The sequence below is a fragment of the Oncorhynchus masou genome, chromosome 10 (genome assembly GCF_036934945.1).
Source record: "Oncorhynchus masou masou isolate Uvic2021 chromosome 10, UVic_Omas_1.1, whole genome shotgun sequence".
Classification (NCBI taxonomy): domain Eukaryota; kingdom Metazoa; phylum Chordata; class Actinopteri; order Salmoniformes; family Salmonidae; genus Oncorhynchus; species Oncorhynchus masou.
The window spans coordinates 101,607-124,109 of record NC_088221.1 but is presented as its reverse complement, the minus strand read 5'-3'; the positions used below and the strand labels follow the sequence as shown (position 1 = coordinate 124,109).

At 41.2% G+C, this 22,503-nt stretch overlaps 1 protein-coding gene across 3 annotated transcripts in view; it reads left to right on the top strand.

The window, feature by feature from the left end:
• The first annotated feature begins 1,746 nt into the window (after positions 1-1,746).
• The window catches only part of scel (sciellin), a 29,581-nt gene continuing 8,824 nt past the window's right edge, over positions 1,747-22,503 (top strand). For 2 of the 3 annotated variants that reach the window (XM_064975613.1, XM_064975611.1), the window contains exons 1-11: positions 1,747-1,864; positions 7,539-7,606; positions 9,120-9,228; positions 9,464-9,526; positions 9,838-9,915; positions 16,409-16,444; positions 16,726-16,773; positions 16,868-16,900; positions 17,017-17,064; positions 17,272-17,346; positions 17,425-17,496. In XM_064975613.1, coding sequence (XP_064831685.1) covers positions 7,564-7,606; positions 9,120-9,228; positions 9,464-9,526; positions 9,838-9,915; positions 16,409-16,444; positions 16,726-16,773; positions 16,868-16,900; positions 17,017-17,064; positions 17,272-17,346; positions 17,425-17,496 — 605 coding nt within the window. In that variant the 5' untranslated portion in view covers positions 1,747-1,864; positions 7,539-7,563. The remainder of the gene's footprint in view (positions 1,865-7,538; positions 7,607-9,119; positions 9,229-9,463; positions 9,527-9,837; positions 9,916-16,408; positions 16,445-16,725; positions 16,774-16,867; positions 16,901-17,016; positions 17,065-17,271; positions 17,347-17,424; positions 17,497-22,503) is intronic. The other variant, XM_064975612.1, reaches the window with a different exon arrangement.

The window sequence follows — 22,503 nt, the reverse complement described above, 5'->3', positions numbered from 1 at the left end:
TGCTGTTGGTAGCTATCTAGCAATATAAGCTGACTATCACAATGAATCAAAATGAATTGATCCAGGAGTTGAAATAAACATTTTATTTGTTTATTGGAGTCACTTGACTCATCTAGTCAGTACATTAAAAAGTATTATATAAAACTCCATTATATACATATGTACAAGAGTTAGCAATATCTATTTCACAGTGCAGTTGCGAGCATACAAGGTATTCTATATTATACTACAACATCTGTCTAACTGAATATGGATGTTGTGTTGGCTGAACGTTCCAGTCAGGGTCCTGAATGTTCTTCAGCCGGTGAACCTCGTCTTGTGTTGAAGGGGTGGGTTTTGGGCTCGTACACTTTCTTCACTACCCACTGCCTTGACCTCTTGTATAACGTTTGTTTGTACTGCAAGTCTCCAGGAAAGACATGAAGACAGACCATAAGGATGTGTTAACATACAAGAAACCATGTTAATGGTTGTGTATGTGTTTTGTTACACTCAAGGGTCAATGATTGAGATGGGCTGTTAGCAAAGGTGTGAAAAGTTTGAGGTTGGCTTAACTTGTAGAGGGTTAGGGTTCACTTGTAGACAGTCTAGTCATGAAGGGGTGGCAGGTAGCCTAGTGGTTAGATCGCTGGACTACTAACCGAAAGGTTGCAAGATTGAATCCCCGAGTTGACAAGGTAAAAATCTGCCGTTCTGCACCTGACTGTTCCTAGGCCGTCATTGAAAATAAGAATTTGTTCTTAACTGACTTGCCTAGTTAAATAATGGAAAAATAAATGTATTGTTGTGTATGAGCACCTACAGTTGTAATGTTAAGTACCCAAGCACTGGTAACAATAGAAAGAAGGGATCGGGAGACAGGCACAGGAATGCGTAATAGTTTTAAAAATGTTTTTACCCAATTACAGCGTGCCATGTAAAGGCACGGGGACAAAGACCAAGCAAACACGTGTACAAAACACAGGGTTGAGACCCAAACAAAAGAGCGAGGAGTACCTCGAATAAATACACCGGCACCGAGGACGATCACAGGAATGCAGTGCGGGTTGATCAGGATCTGATGCAGCTGCTGAAGTTGCATCGTTGTCGGAAGGGCCAGTTGCTGCTGTCGAAGTTGCAGTGCATCACTGCAGTCGCCCAAACAGTGTAATGAAAACCTGAAGCAAGGCACCAGCCCTATGTACTGCATTACATACAGTAGATATAAGTAGTAAGTAGCCTTGCACAAGCCTTGGCTGCCTCCTTTTCTGTTGTGTGAGGCAGCTTGATGTATACATTCACCACCTGGACAGAACACTAGTCTATCGCAGGGTCTATTACATAGATATAGTAAGGAATTATTATCCTACAAAGAATTGATGCTAGTGCCACTACTAACACAGAACATATCTGGTATCTGTATTTCTTGCCTCACAAGATAGTTAATTTAGTTGATGACAGGTGTTCAAATATCTTGTATGATATAAAACATGAAAAATGGCCCATAGACACACACATCCACTGTAGGGCTATGCTTCTCATACATTCCTGTTGAAGCAAAAGCTGGTGTCCCTCCTACTCTACTCCACCTAGCTGATTCCATTCTCTGTGAAACCCCAAACAATACATACAGCAATCAGTGGCGTGCGAAGATGACGAAAGAAAGAGAGAGAGAGAAAGAGAGATGTCTCTGAGGCCACACCCTCGGGTGCCATTGGCCAGTTTGGTGTCCCCTCCCTGGAGGTTAAAAACATGGATAGAGAATAAAGAAAGGCGTAATAACAAGTGACTAAACTAGTGACTGATAGACTTGTAAGAGTACCTAGGCGCTAGTAAAACCTTTGAATATCTGTTGTGTGAGTGGACCAGCTTTCAGCTTCCAGGGGTATGTAGCCTGTCTCTCTGCCAAATCATATATGCAAAGTCAGTGTTTTTGATTTAGTATCAGAAGAAGGCTAGAGGTGTGTAAAGACAAACGTATGTTTCGTTTTTAGTTTTTCGTATTTCTCATATCAGAGAGGGTTTGAATGTATGTTGTTCGTTGTAACATAGGCTGTTGTGTTAATTAAGATAATGTGCTATGAGACAGAAGTATGTTGTATTGAATGAGTAAGAATTGAATGTATTGAATGAATATGTTCACAAAATGATCTGCATGTGTGAATGTATTTGTCAGAGCATTTAAATGGGTTATGAGATTTCTGTCATGAATAGGATCTTATATACTGACTATAAATAATGATATATATATTTTTACATTGACATGAAATTTGAATATAGTCTAATTTCTTAAAATCATCTATAGATAATGCCTATTGCAAAGCTTTAAAAAAAACTCAAATATTCATAATGTGAGCTGTTAATCAATCTCAAATCGTAGCAGCAGTCTGCTCTTGCCTTAGGTAAAATGTAGAATGGGAGGCAACAGGGATATGACAGAGTTAGAGCATTCTTTGTGACCTGGTCCCTGATCTGTCTGTGATACTGTCTTGCCAGGCATGACAATCACCATATGAGTTGGCAACACAGCACAAGCAGGATACTTTTTCTGTCTAAAGTTATGAAGCACAGCTGTAGTCCTTTGCTAGGAATCAAACTGATTATGCATTAGAAATGAGTAACACAACATAATCTACTCTGGATCTCAGTGCCACCTCTAGATTGACATTAGCTGTATGAGTTACAATAACCAATCCATCAATCACTATTCAATAATTAGTGGTTAAAAAAAGACTAAAAGTAGTTTTTATTTATTTATATTCCTGCTCTATAGGCAGATACAGAGCCATATATAGAGAATTATATGGCTCTGGGCAGATACTGTACTTCCCAGCTCAGATACTCAGGCCTGCTAATACAAGGCTTGCTAATGTTTTGTCAAGGTTGTGCTCGCACCGAATAATGTGGGTGTTATTGGGAGAGAGTATAGTCCTTATCATGAATGGCCCGAGGAATGTTGCTTATGTGCAGCTCTGTGTTCTTCTGCCAAAGGTGTGTATAGGAAAGGTGTGTCGTTGAGGGTGTGTCTGTGTCTCACTCTTTGGGGACAGAGCAAGACAGACAGGTTTGCGGGCTTAACTGGTGAGTCAGGGATTAGAGAGCACTGGCAGTTGGCACTGTTGGTACAACAACATAATGTGGACAAGGGTTGTTATCTGAAGAGCAAATTCTGCCTATGTTGACATACTGCAGTACAGACAGATAGTTTGGTCTGTCGTGTGTGGGTGTTGTGTCGTTGGGCTGCGTCATGTTACAGCAAAATGAAAAATGTCCATTGTCTCTGGGTCATTCTTGAATTGGAGTGGCATTTGCATCCATTTATGAAACTCCTCAGTTAGCAAAAATCTGAAAAAATGACCTTGATCTTGGTTTCGTTTCCAGTGGCATGCATTGAAACATGTGGCTTGCTCATGGCTTTTTTTTGCAAAATAACAATGAATTAGAAGACCTATTTTAAAATAGTTATCAACATATAACACTATATTAAGTTATTACAAGGAACAACTAGCAGCTCTATTTCGCTCCAGCAGCTAGCATAATCTGTCCATTCACAATTCACCTGTGGAACATGGCACCTCTCAACACCCGACAACAGAAAGAGTTGGCTACTACTATTTGAAAGATTGCTACTTCTCTTTCCAAAGTCAAGACAGAACTTAATTTATTGATAAGACAGAGAGCACAATTTACCACTCAGGCCTGCTAATGAAGACTCATCCATTAATTTCACGATAATCGTCCTAGTCGTTTACTGACCATCAAGCTACACAGTAATGATCAATTAGTTGATAAAGCAACCATTGAATCTGAAACAGGAGAATTATTATCAGTTTTTTAATTCTCTGAACAGCATATTGTTAGAATGAACTGAATTCCATCTGGTTATTGGTACAGACATGAAGGCCATTTTGGCATTCAGTCATAATCACATCATCAGGGCATCCTTACGGTAGAACGTTTGTGTTTTCAGAAGCGTGAAAGCATTCTCACCCACCTGGAGATCTGATCTGAGTGTATTATCAGTCGTCACGCTAAGATGCTGGTTTTCCTATCCTTGTTGTTTAAAACTGGGAATGTTAAATGTACTGACCTGGTCCCTGATCTGTCTGTGATACTGTCTTGCCAGGCATGACAATCACCATATGAGTTAGCAACACAGCACAAGCAGGATACTTTTTCTGTCTAAAGTTATGAAGCACAGCTGTAGTCCTTTGCTAGGAATCAAACTGATTATGCATTAGAAATGAGTAACACAACATAATCTACTCTGGATCTCAGTGCCACCTCTAGATCGACATTAGCTGTATGAGTTACAATAACCAATCCATCAATCACTATTCAATAATTAGTGGTTTAAAAAAGATTAAAAGTAGTTTTTATTTATTTATATTCCTGCTCTATAGGCAGATACAGAGCCATATATAGAGAATTATATGGCTCTGGGCAGATACTGTACTTCCCAGCTCAGATACTCAGGCCTGCTAATGAAAGGCTTGCTAATGTTTTGTCAAGGTTGTGCTCGCACCGAATCATGTGGGTGTTATTGGGAGAGAGTATAGTCCTTATCTTGAATGATCTGAAGAATGTTACTGATGTGCAGCTCTGTGTTCTACTTTCAAAGGTGTGTATAGGAAAGGTGTGTCGTTGAGGGTGTGCCTGTGTCTCAGTCTTTGGGGGCAGAGCAAGACAGACAGGTTTGCAGGCTTAACTGGTGAGTTAGGGATTAGAGAGCACTGGCAGTTGGCACTGTTGGTACAACAACATAATGTGGACAAGGGTTGTTATCTGAAGAGCAAATTCTGCCTATGTCGACATACTACAGTACAGACAGATAGTTTGGTCTGTCGTGTGTGGGTGTATTGTCGTTGGGCTGCGTCATGTTACAGCAAAATGAAAAATGTCCATTGTCTCTGGGTCATTCTTGAATTGGAGTGGCATTTGCAACCCGTTTATGAAAATCCTCAATGATCTGAAATGTGACAAAATGACCCTGATCTTGGTAGCTGATTTGCTTGATCCCTTTCTACTGCAGCTTTCTTCCCCCCTCATTGGAGAACCTTGGACGCACATTTTTTACTTAAACATTGCTTCCGGGTCCCTAAGATCTGGAAGGCGGAGCATGTCCTCTCCCTTTACTAAGGTGGGGATCCTTCTGACCTAGATAACTACCATCCAGTTTCTACACTATCTTGCCTTGCAAAAATATTAGAATCACTGGCAAACTTTTTAAACTTCAAATGATATTGTTACCAGTCTGTTTTAGACCTGGACATAGAACCGTTTCAGCTGCTATGCTTGTCTTAAATTTTATATAAAATTGCTTAGATCATAGGAATCACTGTGATGCCATATTTATAGACCAATCCAAGGCCTTTGATACTGTTGACCATCACCTGGTCATTCAAAGATTGTCTGAAATGGACCTCGACCAGGCGTCTTGCAAGTGGTTTGGGAACTATTTGTCAGATTGGACACAGTGTATGCTTTCTGATGGTGTCAAGTCAAATTACCTTGATATTACTAAAGGTGTCCCATGGGGGTCGATTTTGGGACCTGTCCTCTTTACTATTTATATAAATAATATTGGTCTATCTGCAAAAATCTGTTACATTAATCTATATGCAGATGACACTGTTTTGTACGCTATTGCCCCTAAGGCTGACCAGGCTATGTAGAAATAGATAATGCCTCTCCCTGAATAGTAGGAGGCAGATTGTACAGGCAACTTTCCTGTGTTACGTCCGTCATTAGATGAATGAGACCAAAGCACAGCGTGGAAAGTATTCATGATTTTTAATAATGAACTCCGACAAAACAACAAAATACAAACCCGAACGTAAAGTTCTGCAGGGCTAGACAGCAACTATTCAAAAACAAGGAAAAAGGGCTGCCTAAGTATGATCCCAATCAGAGACAACGATAGACAGCTTCCTCTGATTGGGAACCATACCCAGCCAACAAAGAAATAGAAAATCTAGAATTCCCACCCAACTCACACCCTGACCTAATCAAATAGAGAAATAAAAAGGCTCTCTAAGGTCAGGGCGTGACATCCTGCTAGTTCTTGACTACGGGGACACCATTTATTGGAATGAAACAGCCACTACTCTTAAACCTTTGGATGCCATGTATCATAACATCCTTGGCTTTATCACAGGTGATAGCTTAATACGCGTCACTGTATCCTGTATCCAAAGGTTTCTGGTCCTCCACCACACTAGGTAAATCCGCTTTTAGTTTTAACATTCCACGTTTTTGGAATCACAAAATGAATTACATTTGAATTCCCTGTTGCCATTATGGCAGTTTTAAAACCCTGATGATAAATCAGTTCACCGAGGTGTGAATTGTTTTGATTGATGACTTGAATAGTTTGTTTATGATGCCTGTGATGTTTGTGATGTTTTAATGTAATGTACTTGTTATTGTATCTTGTATCGTGTAGTTTATTTTTCAATTATATGTCCTCAGGGCACCAGTGAAAATGAGACCCTGGTCTCAATTGGTTTCCCCTGATTAAATAAAAGTGAATGAATAAACTACTGAACCATCCAATGATGGCTCCTGAAAGGACTGATCTCTATAATATATAAACAACTTTTGGAAAGTTAGCCATTAAAAAAGTATGGTCTACAGATCTAATTGAATCTAAACAATCCTTTAAAACTGGAACAGAACATGGAAAAATATGACCTTGGCATCCCGTAATCCGAATCACCAATTTATATATTTTAAGTTTGTTCACAGACTATTTAACACCAAGGAAATGTTTTACAATGAAATTGGCCCCAACTCCCAACTGTTCACGGTGTCCCCTAAATCAGGTAGGCACATTCTGTCATATGATGTGGGAGTGCCCTGCAGTTGAATGCTTCTGGGGCATAGTTACAAAATTCATTTTGAAGTGCATGAATTTAAATATTCAATGCTTTGCATCTATTATGTTACTTATCGATGATAGCCCCTTGAATCTCTCAATCTATCAACATGGGAAACATGGTTTCCGGGTGGGAAGGGAGGATGGGGACTGAGGGCTAGGCTAATGGTTTTGGTTAAACTTTGTATGCATTTCTTTGATCGTTTCTGTACCTGTAACACCCCCCCCCCCAACAAAAAGAGACCAAAAAAGTACATAATTGGTTACCAAAAAAAAAGCTCAAATTTGTCATTGGTGTTACCGTCATTGGTGTTACTACTCCTACTTGTGGGACAATGTTATCAAGATGGTAGACCGTTTTTAAAGCAAGTCAGCTGTCATAATAGTTGATTTAGGATGGGAAATACATTTACAAAATATAACTCTAAAGACTTAGGATTTTGTGTAGGAGTTGGATATATTTCTCTATAACAAGACAGTTGTTACATAAGATGACAGGTGACATGTCCTGGTCACCTCAATGCTATAGTTTCTCTGAATGTATATATTACCCCAGTAGAGTGGCTTACCTTGTTCTTGAACACAGCTCCTTATTGTCATACAGTAACAGTATTGTGACCAATAGCACCACCCTGTGGATGAATGATGGTTACTGAATTTAGAATATTTCCCTTTTTTCCAGATTCAACAAACGTGACAATATCAACATGTCTTATTCCTACTCCAAGAGGTCTTATTCTACCAGTACAGGTAAGTAACCATGTGCCTAGTGAAAGTCTACGCACCCCTTGCACAGTTTTCACATTTTGCTGCCTTCAGTTTTAATATGAAAAGGATTAAATCAATATTTTCTCACTACTGATGTACACAACCTACTTCACATTTTTTTAAAGTTAAAAAAAACATACATATATATATATAGCAAAATTCTTGGTTGTGAAATGGCTCATTACTCATTGCTAAGAAGCTATTTTTGTTTATTTTTGACCATATTAATTTAAAACAACCACAATAAGGTACTTAATTGTTACCCAGAAATATTTTGAAATTGAGATAAAAACATCTGCATTGGACCTATAAGCATCATAGTGATATCTCTGAGCAGTTTCCATTCTCCCTCACAGCTTACTTAGGAAGGATGGCCATATCTTTGCAGTGTCTGGGTGATATGATACACCATCCACAGATGAATTACCATACTTGACAAATACTCAAAGGGATATTCGGTGACTTGGAATTATTTCGTAACCTCCCCTGATCTATGCCTGTCTGAAAAATGCATCCCAGACATGCTTCTAAAGATCATTGGTGGCTCTGAGGTTAAATCATTGTTTAAAATGCACTATCCAACTGAGGGACTTTACACTTTACAGAGACAGGGGAAGTTAGTCTTAAATAATGAGAACCATTTATTTTGCAAACGGATGGACCTCATTCAACAATTTGTGGGATTTTCCATGAACATATTTTTACCTGAACTTATTTAGGTGTGCCACAAGGGGTTTGGAGACTTTTGCAATCAAGACTTCTTTGTTTTAAATTTTGTATTAATTGCAGAACATTTCTATAACTGTGGAGTAGGCTGTGGAAAAAAATCCCAATGTAATAACTTTCTAGATTGAAATTTAAAGAAGCAAAATGTGAAAACTGTGCAAGCTGTAGACTTTTGCTAGGCACTGTATACAGAATAACACAGCATATGAGCATTATCCGTGCCACACAGCTGGAATTTCACATTCCTAACAGCAATGAGGTAGACATATGATTTTCACAAAGGCTGTCTGTTTTTACTGTTCTTATACACCCAGTGTTCACTCCTCCATTTGTCCATTCATTCAGCCATGTTTTGTGTCCCAATCCAGCCCTAAGCTTTGTTAATGGAGCAAAAGCAGAATGGCCGTTGTGTGAGGACTGAACAGCAATGGCACTAGTTAAATATTAGGGGCGGGTAAGAGTACCTAACTCCTCGGTGGATTTTGACAGAGGGTGCGGTTTCACAGTGTCATAACCTCACAAAGGGGTCAGCATTGTAACCGGTGTTGAGTAACCAGAATGACTGGATCAGGTGAAAGACAAAGACCGTCCCTGAGTTAGATGTACTAATAGGACAACAGTAATAGTTATGCACTTTCAATTGTGATAATTATGTCATTATTATGTAGTACTGCTTTTGTTCAGTCAATTGCAATATTTTATATAAGATCAATGTATAGGTCAGTTTGTCAGTGTTTTGTGTCTGTGTGTGGTGTTGTGGTGGTTGTAGCTAAGAGCAGCAGTCCCAGCCAGGCGATTGAGGACCCCAAGAAGAAGACTTCTCTGCTAAAGGACAGAAGTTGGATCAGGAGCAACGCAGATCAGGACGAAGCAGTCGAGTGAGACACTAGCATCACACAACAAACACACCACACGAACAAACATACAAACCACACACACACACCTCCACCGATCATCTGAATGGAACATTACTGTAGGGTGTGGTAGAAGTTTAGGATGTGACTAAACATGGCTGCTGTGTCATTACTGTTAAAATAAAAAAAATATTAGTAGTGGTTGCTCAAATAACAAGAAACTGCCTCTCAACATGTTCTCTTCTTTTCTCTCATTTAGCCAAGATCCAAACTTTGGCAGAGTGGTTCTGAACAAATACCGGTCCAATGAGGCTCTTGACAGGTAAAGATTCTTATTTCCTGATACTGTATCTCCCGAAGTCCCTTCCCTCATATATCTCCTCATCTTGGCTTCAACTTGTATATAGATCCATGAAAACCCGAAGCACTCTAATAATACACATTTTCATGGATCTTTCATGAATACTTACTGAAAAAACAGCAGCCTCCTTCGAGATAATGAAATGAAAACATCTGATCATTACTGAAAGATTGTGGTCTACTTACTACATCATGAGTGTTATTATCCAAGGTTCAATATAATCATAGTTGCTCTCTTTGACCTATGGTTTTAACAAACGTATTCATTCACAGTGCTGAGCCTGCAGACTCAAAATCCCCTCAAACGACAACCACCAAGACATTGTCCTCCGTAGAGGCACTAAAAAAGAGGTATCAATATCACTGTACAACACACACTGTCATCCTCCTCAGAAACCAATATGTGTCCTATACCTAAAGTGCATATCATAAATATTCACTCCCCTTGGATTTCTTCATATTTTATTTTGTTACAAAGTGAGATTAAAATAGATTTAATTATACGTTTTTGTCAACGATCTACACAAAATACTCTGTAATGTCAAAGTGGGAGAAAATTGCTAAAAAAAATATGTATTCATGAAAAATAAAACACTAATATATATATTGATTAGTAAGTATTCACCGCCCTGAGTCAATACCCCAGCAGCGATTATGGCTGTGAGTCTTTTTGGGTAAGCTTGCATTGTACAATACTTGGCAATTATTATTTTTAAAGTTATTTATGCTCTGTCAAGTTGGTTGTTGATCATTGTTAAACAGCCATTTTCAAGTCTTGCCATAGATTTTTATACAGATTCAAGTCAAATTTGTGAGGCCACTCTGGAAAATTCACTGTCTTCTTGGTAAGGATCTGCAATAGAAACTCAGCAAAAAAAGAAACGTTCTGAACAAAATGGAGGGGGGGATGTCAAAATCAAACGTAACAGTCAGTATCTGGAGTGGCCACCAGCTGCATTAAGTCCTGCAGTGTGTATCCTCCTCATGGACTGCACCAGATTTGCAAGTTCTTGCTGTGAGATGTTACCCCACTCTTCCACCAAGGCACCTGCAAGTTCCCGGACATTTCTGGGAGGAATGGCCCTAGCCCTCACCCTCCAATCCAACAGGTCCCAGACGTGCTCAGGTGATTGAGATCCGGGCTCTTCGCTGGCAATGGCAAAACACTGACATTACTGTCTTGCAGAAAGTCACGCACAGAACGAGCGGTATGGCTGGTGGCATTGTCATGCTGGAGGGTCATGCCAGGATGAGCCTGCAGGAAGGGTACCACATGAGGGAGGAGGATGTCTTCCCTGTAACGCACAGCTTGGATATTGCCTACAATGACAACAAGCTCAGTCCGATGATGCTGTGACATACTGCCCCAGACCATGACGGACCCTCCACCTCCAAATCGATCCCACTCCAGAGTACAGGCCTCGGTGTAATGCTCATTCCTTCGACGATAAACGCGAATTCAACCATCACCCCAGGTGAGACAAAACCGCGACTTGTCAGTGAAGATAACTTTTTGCCAGTCCTGTCTGGTCCAGCGACGGTGGGTTTGTGCCCATAGATGACGTTGTTGCCGGTGATGTCTGGTGAGGACCTGCCTTACAACAAGCCTACAAGCCCTCAGTCCAGCCTCTCTCACCCTATTGCGGACAGTCTGAGCACTAATGGAGGGATTGTGCGTTCCTGGTGTACCTCGGGCAGTTGTTGTTGCCATCCTGTACCTGTCCCGCAGGTGTGATGTTCGGATGTACCGATCCTGTGCAGGTGTTGTTACACATGGTCTGCTACTGCGAGGATGATCAGCTGTCAGTCCTGTCTCCCTGTAGCGCTGTCTTTGGCATCTCACAGTACAGACATTGCAATTTATTGCCCGGGCCACTTCTACGGTCCTCATGCCTCCTTGCAGCATGCCTAAGGCGCATTCACGCAGATGAGCTGGGACCTTGGGAATCTTTCTTTTGGTGTTTTTCAGAGTCAGTAGAAAGGCCTCTTAGTGTCCTAACTTCCGGCGCCGACAGAGATGGCCGCCTCGCTTCGCGTTCCTAGGAAACTATGCAGTTTTTTGTTTTTTTACGTGTTATTTCTTACATTAGTACCCCAGGTCATCTTAGGTTTCATTACATACAGCCGAGAAGAACTACTGTATATAAGATCAGCGTCAACTCACCATCAGTACGACCAAGAATATGTTTTTCGCGACGCGGATCCTGTGTTCTGCCTTACAAACAGGACAACAGAATGGATCGCATGCAGCAACCCCAAAAAACGACTCCGAAAAAGAGGGAAACGTAGCGGTCTTCTGGTCAGACTACGGAGACGGGCACAACGTGCACCACTTCCTAGCATTCTTCTTGCCAATGTCCAGTCTCTTGACAACAAGGTTGATGAAATCCGAGCAAGGGTAGCATTCCAGAGGGACATCAGAGACTGTAACGTTCTGTGCTACACGGAAACATGGCTCACTGGAGAGACGCTATCCGATGCGGTGCAGCCAACGGGTTTCTCCACGCATCGCGCCGACAGAAACAAACACCTTTCTGGTAAGAAGAGGGGTGGGGGTGTATGCCTTATGGCTAACGAGGCATGGTGCGATGAAAGAAACATACAGGAACTCAAATCCTTCTGTTCACCTGATTTAGAATTCCTCACAATCAAATGTAGACCGCATTACCTACCAAGAGAATTCTCTTCGATTATAATCACAGCCGTATATATCCCCCCCAAGCAGACACATCGATGGCTCTGAACGAACTTTATTTAACTCTTTGCAAACTGGAAACCATTTATCCGGAGGCTGCATTCATCGTTGTTGGGGATTTTAACAAGGCTAATCTGAAAACAAGACTCCCTAAATTTTATCAGCATATCGATTGCGCAACCAGGGGCGGAAAAACCTTGGATCACTGTTACTCTAACTTCCGCGACGCATATAAGGCCCTGCCCCGCCCCCCTTTCAGAAAAGCTGACCAGACAAAAGCTAAAAAAAGAAGCTCCCACGCTGAGGTCTGTCCAACGCTGGTCCGACCAAGCTGACTCCACACTCCAAGACTGCTTCCATCACGTGGACTGGGACATGTTTCGTATTGCGTCAAATAACAACATTGACGAATACGCTGATTCGGTGTGTGAGTTCATTAGAACGTGCGTTGAAGATGTCGTTCCCATAGCAACGATTAAAACATTCCCTAACCAGAAACCTTGGATTGATGGCAGCATTCGTGTGAAACTGAAAGCGCAAACCACTGCTTTCAATCAGGGCAAGGTGTCTGGTAACATGACTGAATACAAACAATGCAGCTATTCCCTCCGTAAGGCTATCAAACAAGCTAAGCGTCAGTACAGAGACAAAGTAGAATCCCAATTCAACGGCTCAGACACGAGAGGCATGTGGCAGGGTCTACAGTCAATCACGGACTACAGGAAGAAATCCAGCCCAGTCACGGACCAGGATGTCTTGCTCCCAGGCAGACTAAATAACTTTTTTGCCCGCTTTGAGGACAATACAGTGCCACTGACACTGCCTGCAACGGAAAAATGCGGTCTCTCCTTCACTGCAGCCGAGGTGAGTAAAACATTTAAACGTGTTAACCCTCGCAAGGCTGCAGGCCCAGACGGCATTCCCAGCCGCGCCCTCAGAGCATGCTTAGACCAGCTGGCTGGTGTGTTTACGGACATATTCAATCAATCCCTATACCAGTCTGCTGTTCCCACATGCTTCAAGAGGGCCACCATCGTTCCTGTTCCCAAGAAAGCTAAGGTAACTGAGCTAAACGACTACCGCCCCGTAGCACTCACTTCCGTCATCATGAAGTGCTTTGAGAGACTAGTCAAGGACCATATCACCTCCACCCTACCTGACACCCTAGACCCACTCCAATTTGCTTACCGCTCAAATAGGTCCACAGACGATGCAATCTCAACCACACTGCACACTGCCCTAACCCATCTGGACAAGAGGAATACCTATGTGAGAATGCTGTTCATCGACTACAGCTCGGCATTCAACACCATAGTACCCTCCAAGCTCGTCATCAAGCTCGAGACCCTGGGTCTCAACCCCGCCCTGTGCAACTGGGTACTGGACTTCCTGACGGGCCGCCTGACCTCAACACTGGGGCCCCACAAGGGTGCGTTCTGAGCCCTCACCTGTACTCCCTGTTCACCCACAACTGCGTGGCCACGCACGCCTCCAACTCAATCATCAAGTTTGCGGACGACACAACAGTGGTAGGCTTGATTACCAACAACGACGAGACGGCCTACAGGGAGGAGGTGAGGGCCCTCGGAGTGTGGTGTCAGGAAAATAACCTCACACTCAACGTCAACAAAACTAAGGAGATGATTGTGGACTTCAGGAAACAGCAGAGGGAACACCCCCTATCCACATCGATGGAACAGTAGTGGAGAGAGTAGCAAGTTTTAAGTTCCTCGGCATACACATCACAGACAAACTGAATTGGTCCACTCACACAGACAGCATCGTGAAGAAGGCGCAGCAGCGCCTCTTCAACCTCAGGAGGCTGAAGAAATTCGGCTTGTCACCAAAAGCACTCACAAACTTCTACAGATGCACAATCGAGAGCATCCTGGCGGGCTGTATCACCGCCTGGTACGGCAACTGCTCCGCCCTCAACCGTAAGGCTCTCCAGAGGGTAGCGAGGTCTGCACAACGCATCATCGGGGGCAAACTACCTGCCCTCCAGGACACCTACACCACCCGATGTTACAGGAAGGCCATAAAGATCATCAAGGACATCTACCACCCGAGCCACTGCCTGTTCACCCCGCTATCATCCAGAAGGCGAGGTCAGTACAGGTGCATCAAAGCTGGGACCGAGAGACTGAAAAACAGCTTCTATCTCAAGGCCATCAGACTGTTAAACAGCCACCACTAACATTGAGAGGCTGCTGCCTACACACTGACACTGACTCAACTCCAGGCACTTTAATAATGGGAATTGATGGGAAATGATGTAAATATATCACTAGCCACTTTAAACAATGCTACCTTATATAATGTTACTTACCCTACATTATTCATCTCATATGCATACGTATATACTGTACTCTATATCATCGACTGCATCCTTATGTAATACATGCATCACTAGCCACTTTAACTATGCCACTTTGTTTACATACTCATCTCACATGTATATACTGTACTCGATACCATCTACTGTATCTTGCCTATGCTGCTCTGTACCATCACTCATTCATATATCCTTATGTACATATTCTTTATCCCCTTACACTTGTGTGTATAAGACAGTAGATTAGGAATTGTTAGTTAGATTACTTGTTGGTCATTACTGCATTGTCGGAACTAGAAGCACAAGCATTTCGCTACACTCGCATTAACATCTGCTAACCATGTGTATGTGACAAATAAAATTTGATTGATTGATTGATTGATTTTCATAACTGTGACCTTAATTGCCTACCGTTTGTATGCTGTTAGTGTCTTAACGACCTTTCCACAGGTGCATGTTCATTAATTGTTTATGGTTCATTAAACAAGCATGGGAAACCGTGTTGAAACCCTTTACAATGAAGATCTGTGAAGTTATTTAGATTTTTACGAATTATCTTTGAAAGACAGGGTCCTGAAAAAGGGATGTTTCTTTTTTTGCTGAGTTTAGATTTGGCCTTGTGTTTTAGATTATTGTCCTTTCTTTGATCACATTCCCAGTGGGTCATAATCTGTCTGTAAACAATTGTTAGAAAAATGACTTGTGTCATGCACAAAGTAGATGTCGTAATCGACTTGCCAAAACTATAGTTTGTTAATTAACAATACATTTTTGGAGTGGTTGAAAAGGAGTTTTAATGACTTCAACATAAGTGTATGTAAACTTCCGTCTTGAACTGTAGATTTGCAGATGCTATCACAGGGGCAGCGAAATGGTTGTGTTTCTAGCTCTAATTAGTGCAGTAATACCCAAAAATACATACATAATCCAAAAAGTTAAAAAAAAAATACAAATAAATAAATGATGCAGCCATAAACATGCTTGAAAATATGGGGAGTGGTACTCAGTGATGTCTTGGAGAATTACTTTAGTGCATTGTTGCAAACACAATGCATGTTTTGGAATATTTTTTATTCTGTATTGGCTTCCTTCTTTTCACTTAGTCCTTTAGGTTGGTATTGTGGAGTAACTACGATGTTGTTGATCCACACTCAGTTTTCTCCTATCACAGCCGTTAAACTCTGTAACTATTTTAAAATCACCATTGGCCTTATGGTGGAGTTCCTGAGCGGTTTCCTTCCTCTGCATCAACTCAGGAGGAACGCCTGTATCTCTGTATTGACAGGCTGTATCGGTACACCATCTAAAGCCTAACTAATACCATGCTCAAAGGGATATTCAGTCTCTGCTTTTTATTTTTTTATTTTTTTTATCGGTGCCCTTCTTTGTGAGGCATTGGAAAAGCTCCCTGGTCTTTGAGGTTGAATCTGTGCTTTAAATACACTGCTCGGCCGAGGGACCTTACAGATAATTGTATGTGTTGGGTACAGAGATGAGGTAGTCATTCAAAACTCATGTTAACCCCTTTATTATTATACAGAGTGAGTCCATGCAACTTATTATATGATTTGTTAAGCACATTTTGACTCCTAAACTTATTTAGGCTTGCCATACCAAGGGGGGTGAATACTTACATAACCAAGACATTTTAGTTATATATTTTGTATTCATTTGTAATCATTTATATAATTATTTATAGAAATACATCACAAATAAATCCAATTCAATCCCACTTTGTAATGCCCAAAAAATCCAAGGGGGGTGAATACTTACACTGACTGATGACATGCACTCTAAAAGTCATCTGATTGCAGATTTGGTGGGAGTCAGGATGAATTGAGCAAGGGCAGGTCAGTAGGCTTTTCTCCTCCTTTACAGAACTCACACCTTTACTTGTTGCAGTAATATGTTCCCAGTCGACAAAATTGCATGAAAAGACGCAATGGTCAGGTTGTAAACTCGAAAAATATGTCTTTACCTGGTTATAATCTGGTTAGCTGACATCACTTTAACCAGAAAAACAGATTCCAACCAGAAAATTACACAATTATGACACCCATGCCCAAATTTTGTCCACTCAGTGAGCAGTTATATTATTGTTAATAAAATGGAATTTCCCCTTTTGATGTAGCACCCTGCCTTCAACTTATGGACGTACTAGCACATCCTACACAAAAAGGTAATGTTCGAATATGAACAGAATTGTTTTGTAAGTGGATATTTAGCTGTTGTGAAAGAGATTATCTCCAAATGCTGTCTTTTGTTTGTTACAGTACCTCACCACCGAAGTCAGATTTTCTCAAGGCGTAGGTGACCCTATATGATCATGAATTCCAGTTGTGCTTGTAGTAGTTTGTGTAATAAAATGTATTGTCCATGAAATGTCTCATATTCAGCCCCTACTAATGTAATGTCATTACAGAACCACTGTCTCTAAAACAACAGTCACAGAGGAACCTAAGAAAACAAGGTAGATCATTAGTACACTTGAAAAATGTGTGCTTTTATTCTGTTTAAATGTTTCCTTTTTTTGGAGTGGGGGGGGGGACAAGCTAGTCATCTATTATGCAAGGGAGCCGTGGCCAAGTTTATTCACCACCTTTATAAACGTATTGCTATCAAAGGTGACACAGTAACATTTAAATGTTTTGATATTCTGTTGAATTCATTCCTTCAGCACCACAACAACTACCACCACCAAAGGTGGAACAACTACTGAGACTACCATCTCCACAAGCCAGCGTGTGAGCAGGTATGGCATTTACACACACCTGGTTTATCTTTACTATTCCCCATCAAAGGATGTACATAAACATTCTCCTGTTTACAGATCCCCAGTTGTGAAATCGCCCACCACCAACACTGAGAGCTTCACCGACCGAGTCTTCAGCTCCAGAAAAGGGTAAAACCACACCCTTTGAAAATAGGGGTGGCAGATAGTCTAGTGGTTAGAGAGGCGAGCAAGGAACGGGAGGGTTGCCAGTTTGAATCCGGGTCGGAAAAATCTTTCGGGAAGTGAGCTGGCAAAGGCTTGCTGTATCAAAATCCTATATGCTATTTTGTGCCCTTGAGCAAGGCACTTAAACCCCCACAACTACTGCTCCACGGGTACCCAGTGTGGCAGCCCTCTGCTCCAACCTTTTCAACCTGTATGTGGCGGTGTCTTTCGGAGGGGTTGGGACAAGTCAAAATTTGGTTTGACCTTGTGTACAATTGACAAATTAAGTAATCTTAATACAACACCGTATTAAAACATCTATGGCCTGTACTATAAATAACCATGATGCTATATATGATAAGCTTGTGATAGGCCTGTGAGGGATTGCAGGGAGTGCTGGCAGAGGACCTAGACAGGCCCATTGATCATACAATCATGTTCCTGCTGCAGCTTCCCACACAGAGACATATATACGAGCATACATACTTTTTCTTTTTACCCCCAGTGGTATTTTATTTTCCCTGCTGCATCCAATAGGATGTCTTATCATGTCAGTGGTAGGCAGACTGGTGACACAGCTGGCAGCAGGGCTGTAGACTGACATGCAACTTGTTGAGTGAAGCTTTGAAGTACCATTCTGTAGTGTTTGCGTAATTGCGTTTGATGCACGATTTAGTTCTGGGGGAGATGTGTTAGACAAGCGAAGTAGTGTCCTCTCTAACACTCTAAACAAAAACTTTCAGCCCGTTTTTGGTGAGTCTATGGGCCAAATGCCCCCTTCCGAAATTCAAAAGATGTGAGCACCTGTGAAATCATGATTTGTCCAAATTAATTACATAGGACACCCTACTCACCACTTTCAAGGCCATGCTGAGAATGTTGTTGCTGTTAATTAAAATACACATATTTTTGAAATACAAAATACTTGTATTTAAATTAAATAAATATATTTTGTAGTTTATTTTCGTACACTTGATCTTTACATTATTTGGTAATTGTATTTTGTCAAAGAAGTCAAAGTGACCTCCCCCAAAGTGTAAGATCAGTCTTGACAAGGCTCGTAATGACATAATAATTATCCCCCTTATAGTCTATTGACGCACCGGCGCATCAATCTAAGTAACACAATAAGAAATTCCCCATCAAAATCCGTCAATTTAATCTAGAGATACTGTATCTGTTTTTTTGCATGGACTGTGTCTCAATCTACCACATCCATCTATGGTGGCCTTTCGCATGTGAGGTGGAAGGTGGCCAAGCTACAGCAGTGTTTGTCAGACCATGAAAATGTGTCTTCTCATGAAACGTCTGTAGCGTCGATATGCCAACTTCTTTTTGTAGCGTCCGAACCGTTTGGGTTACAAACTACTGGGACCCCACTGTGGAAAGGGGAGATTCTCACGAACACGAAACGTCTGAAGGTAATCAGTACCAGTAAAAAAATGTAATGCAGGTAGTTTTATGCCTAACCCCAAAAAATGTGTAAAATATGTGTAAAAAAAATCATATATCAAATTTCTGGACTATTAAGCACACCTGAATATAAAAAAATATGTATTTTGTACATAAATAAGCCACACATGTCTATAAGCCGGCAGGTGCACACCGGTACATTGAAACAAATTAACTTTACACAGCCTTTAAACGAAACACGGCTTGTAACAAAAATAAATAGGCTTTTAAACTAAACACGGCTTGTAACAAAAATAAATAGGCTTTAACGAAACACGGTTTGTAACACAAATTTAAAAAATAGAAGTAAACAGTAGCCTACCAAGAAAGTCATCTTCCTCCTCCTGTGCACTGAAACCACTGAAGTCATCTCCTTCAGTGTCGGAGTTGAATTCATCCGGAGGCAAATTCCCCGCTGAGCTCATGCTGCCCTCTTCAACACGCAGCAGTTCAGCCTTTCGAAACCTGTTGATGATAGTGGATTTTTTGACAATGCTCCACGCTGTCAGGACCCACGGGCAGACTTGACCATAAGTTGCTCTTCGCATGCGGCCTGTTTTAGTGAAGGATTTCTCCCCACTTGTCATCCAAGCCTCCCACTGAACACAGAGTGCAACCTTAAATGCAAAATTTATACTGATGTCGAGTGGCTGCAAATACTTTGTTGTGCCCCCAGGAATCACAGCTGGAATTGAGTTTGTCCTCTTGATGGCTTCTTTCACAGAATCTGTTATGTGGGCCCTCATGCTGTCCAACATGAGCAATGCCTTGTTCTTGTGAAAGAATCCTCCCGGTCGCTTGCGGTAACACTCCGTATGCCATTCATGCTTTAGGCCTTCTGTCATCCATCCTTTCTTGTTGACTTTCATAACAATTCCTCTCGGGAATTTTTCTTTTGGCATCGTCATGCGTTTAAAAATCAACATCGGTGGAAGCTTTTCTCCCGATGCCGTGCAGCTCAGAACACAGGTGAAGTTGTTGCTGTTTCCAACGTCTTATCATCGACTCATTAAGGCCAAGCTCCCGTGCAGCAGCTCTATTTCCTTTTCCAACAGCCAGATCGATCGCCTTCAACTTGAAAGCTGCATCATATGCATTTCTCTGTGTCTATGCCATGATGAGGGTGACAAAATGACTACCGTAATCAGAATGATGGAATGTTTGAGCGTGCTCGATTTCCGTCACATTATGTGAGGGTGCTCAGTTTTTTGGCGGCATGAATCTTGTGAAAGCGGGAAAAATCCATAAATTAGCCGCGTCATTGTATAAACCGCGAGGTTCAAAGCCTGGGAATAAAGTAGCGGTTTATAGTCCGGAAATTACGGTATATATATATACACTACCGTTCAAACGTTTGGGGGCACTTAGAAATGTCCTTTTAAAAAAAAAAAAAAACGCAGTTTTTGCACATCAAATTGATCAGAAATACAGTGTGGACAGGACATTGTTAATGTTTTATGGAATATCTACATAGGCGTACAGAGGCCCATTATCAGCAATCATCACTCCTGTGTTCCAATGGCACGTTGTGTCAGCTAATCCAAGTTGATCATTTTAAAAGGATAAGTGATCATTAGAAACCCCTTTTGCAATTATGTTAACACAGCTGAAAACTGTTGTTCTGATTAAAGAAGCAATAAAACTGGTCTTCTTTAGACTAGTTGAGTATGTGGAGCATCAGCATTTGTGGGTTCGATTACAGGCTCAAGATGGCCAGAAATAAAGACCTTTCTTCTGAAGCTCATCAGTCAATTAACCTTTATTTGACATGGCAAGTCAGTTAAGATCAAATTCTTATTTACAATGACGGCCTACCCGGTCCAAACCCGGACGACGCTAGACCAACTGTGTATATATATATATATATATATATATATATATATATATATATATATATATATATATATATATATATATATATATCCAGAGCTTTCTTATATCTCCTAGATATAGGACAGACACTCCAAAACCATAGACCTTAAGATGTTTTAGCCATTTATGAATTTGTTAACCTCTTGAAACTCCCCATCCCGGATCCGGGATTGTGACTAAGCCTCAGGCTCATTAGCATAACGCAACGTTAACGATTTCTGAAAATCGCAAATAAAATTAAAATAATGCGTTTGCTCTCAAGCTTAGCCTTTTCTTAACAACACTGTCATCTCAGATTTTCAAAATATGCTTTTGAACCATAGAAATTGACTAATTTGTGTAAGAGTATGCAAAGCTAGCATAGCATTTTGTGTAGCATGTAGCACGCAACATTTTCACAAAAGCCAGATAACCAAATAAATAAAACCATTTACCTTTGAAGAGCTTCTGATGTTTTCAATGAGGAGACTCCCAGCCACATACCAAATGCGCAGTGTTTCCTGAAAGCGTCTGTGTGTAGGAGAAATCGTTCCGTTTTCTACATTGCGCCTGGCTACCGAAACGAACCGAAAATGCAGTCACCTACAACGTGAAACTTTTTCCGGATTAACTACATAATATCGACCGAAACATGGCAAACGTTGTTTGGAATCAATCCTCAAGGTGTTTTTTCACATATCTCTTCATTGACATGCAGTTCGTGGAAGCTTGCTTCTCTCTCTGTGCCCCATGGAAAAATACTGGCAGGGGACTTTTGCGCACCAATTTCGGCGCAGGACACCGGGCGGACACGTGGTAAATGTGGTCTCTTATGGTCAATCTTCCAACGATCTGCGTACAAATACGTCACAATGCTGCAGACACCTTGTGGAAACGACAGAAAGGGCAGACTCATTCCTCTTGCGTTCACAGCCATATAAGGAGATCATGAAAGACAGAGCCTCAAAAATCCTTGTCATTTCCTGGATGCCAAGTCATCTTGGTTTTGCCTGAAGCTCACGTTAAAGGGCACGCACAGAGAAGATATTTGTATTTCTGGACACGTCAGAGTGTTTTCTTTCGAACAGTAGCAATTATATGCATAGTCGAGCATCTTTTTGTGACAAAATATCTTGTTTAAAACGGGAACGTTTTTCTTCCAAAAATGAAATAGCGCCACCATAAGTGTAAGAGGTTAATCAATGCATTATGGTAGTGAAGGCCAAATTCAATATTTTATCAAGTCATTTGTTTACTTTTTTTTTATACCTAAAGGGGTCCTAGAATTCTAAATCAAATAGCTGAATGATCCATTGTATGACCATCTTAAAACCATTCCACATGTCAGCTTAGAACCCCCCTCCCCAGCTGTAGTAAATCTGGCAGAGATTTAACAGTAACAGTAACAATGCAACAGGAACAGTAATGTAACTTCAATGGTAACGGTTAACGGTAGCGGTAACAGTAACATATTCCATACATAGAACACCACCTTCAAAGCCAAAAGTGAGCGAGAAGTCAAAGTGACCAACCCCGACGTGTAAAATCAGGCTTGACACGTGACACAATAACATAGGATGTGTAACATGTGCTATACTGTATGTCTGTATAATCACCAAACAATAGAATCAATTCAATCCATGAAGAATCTGGGTAATAATAAATGAG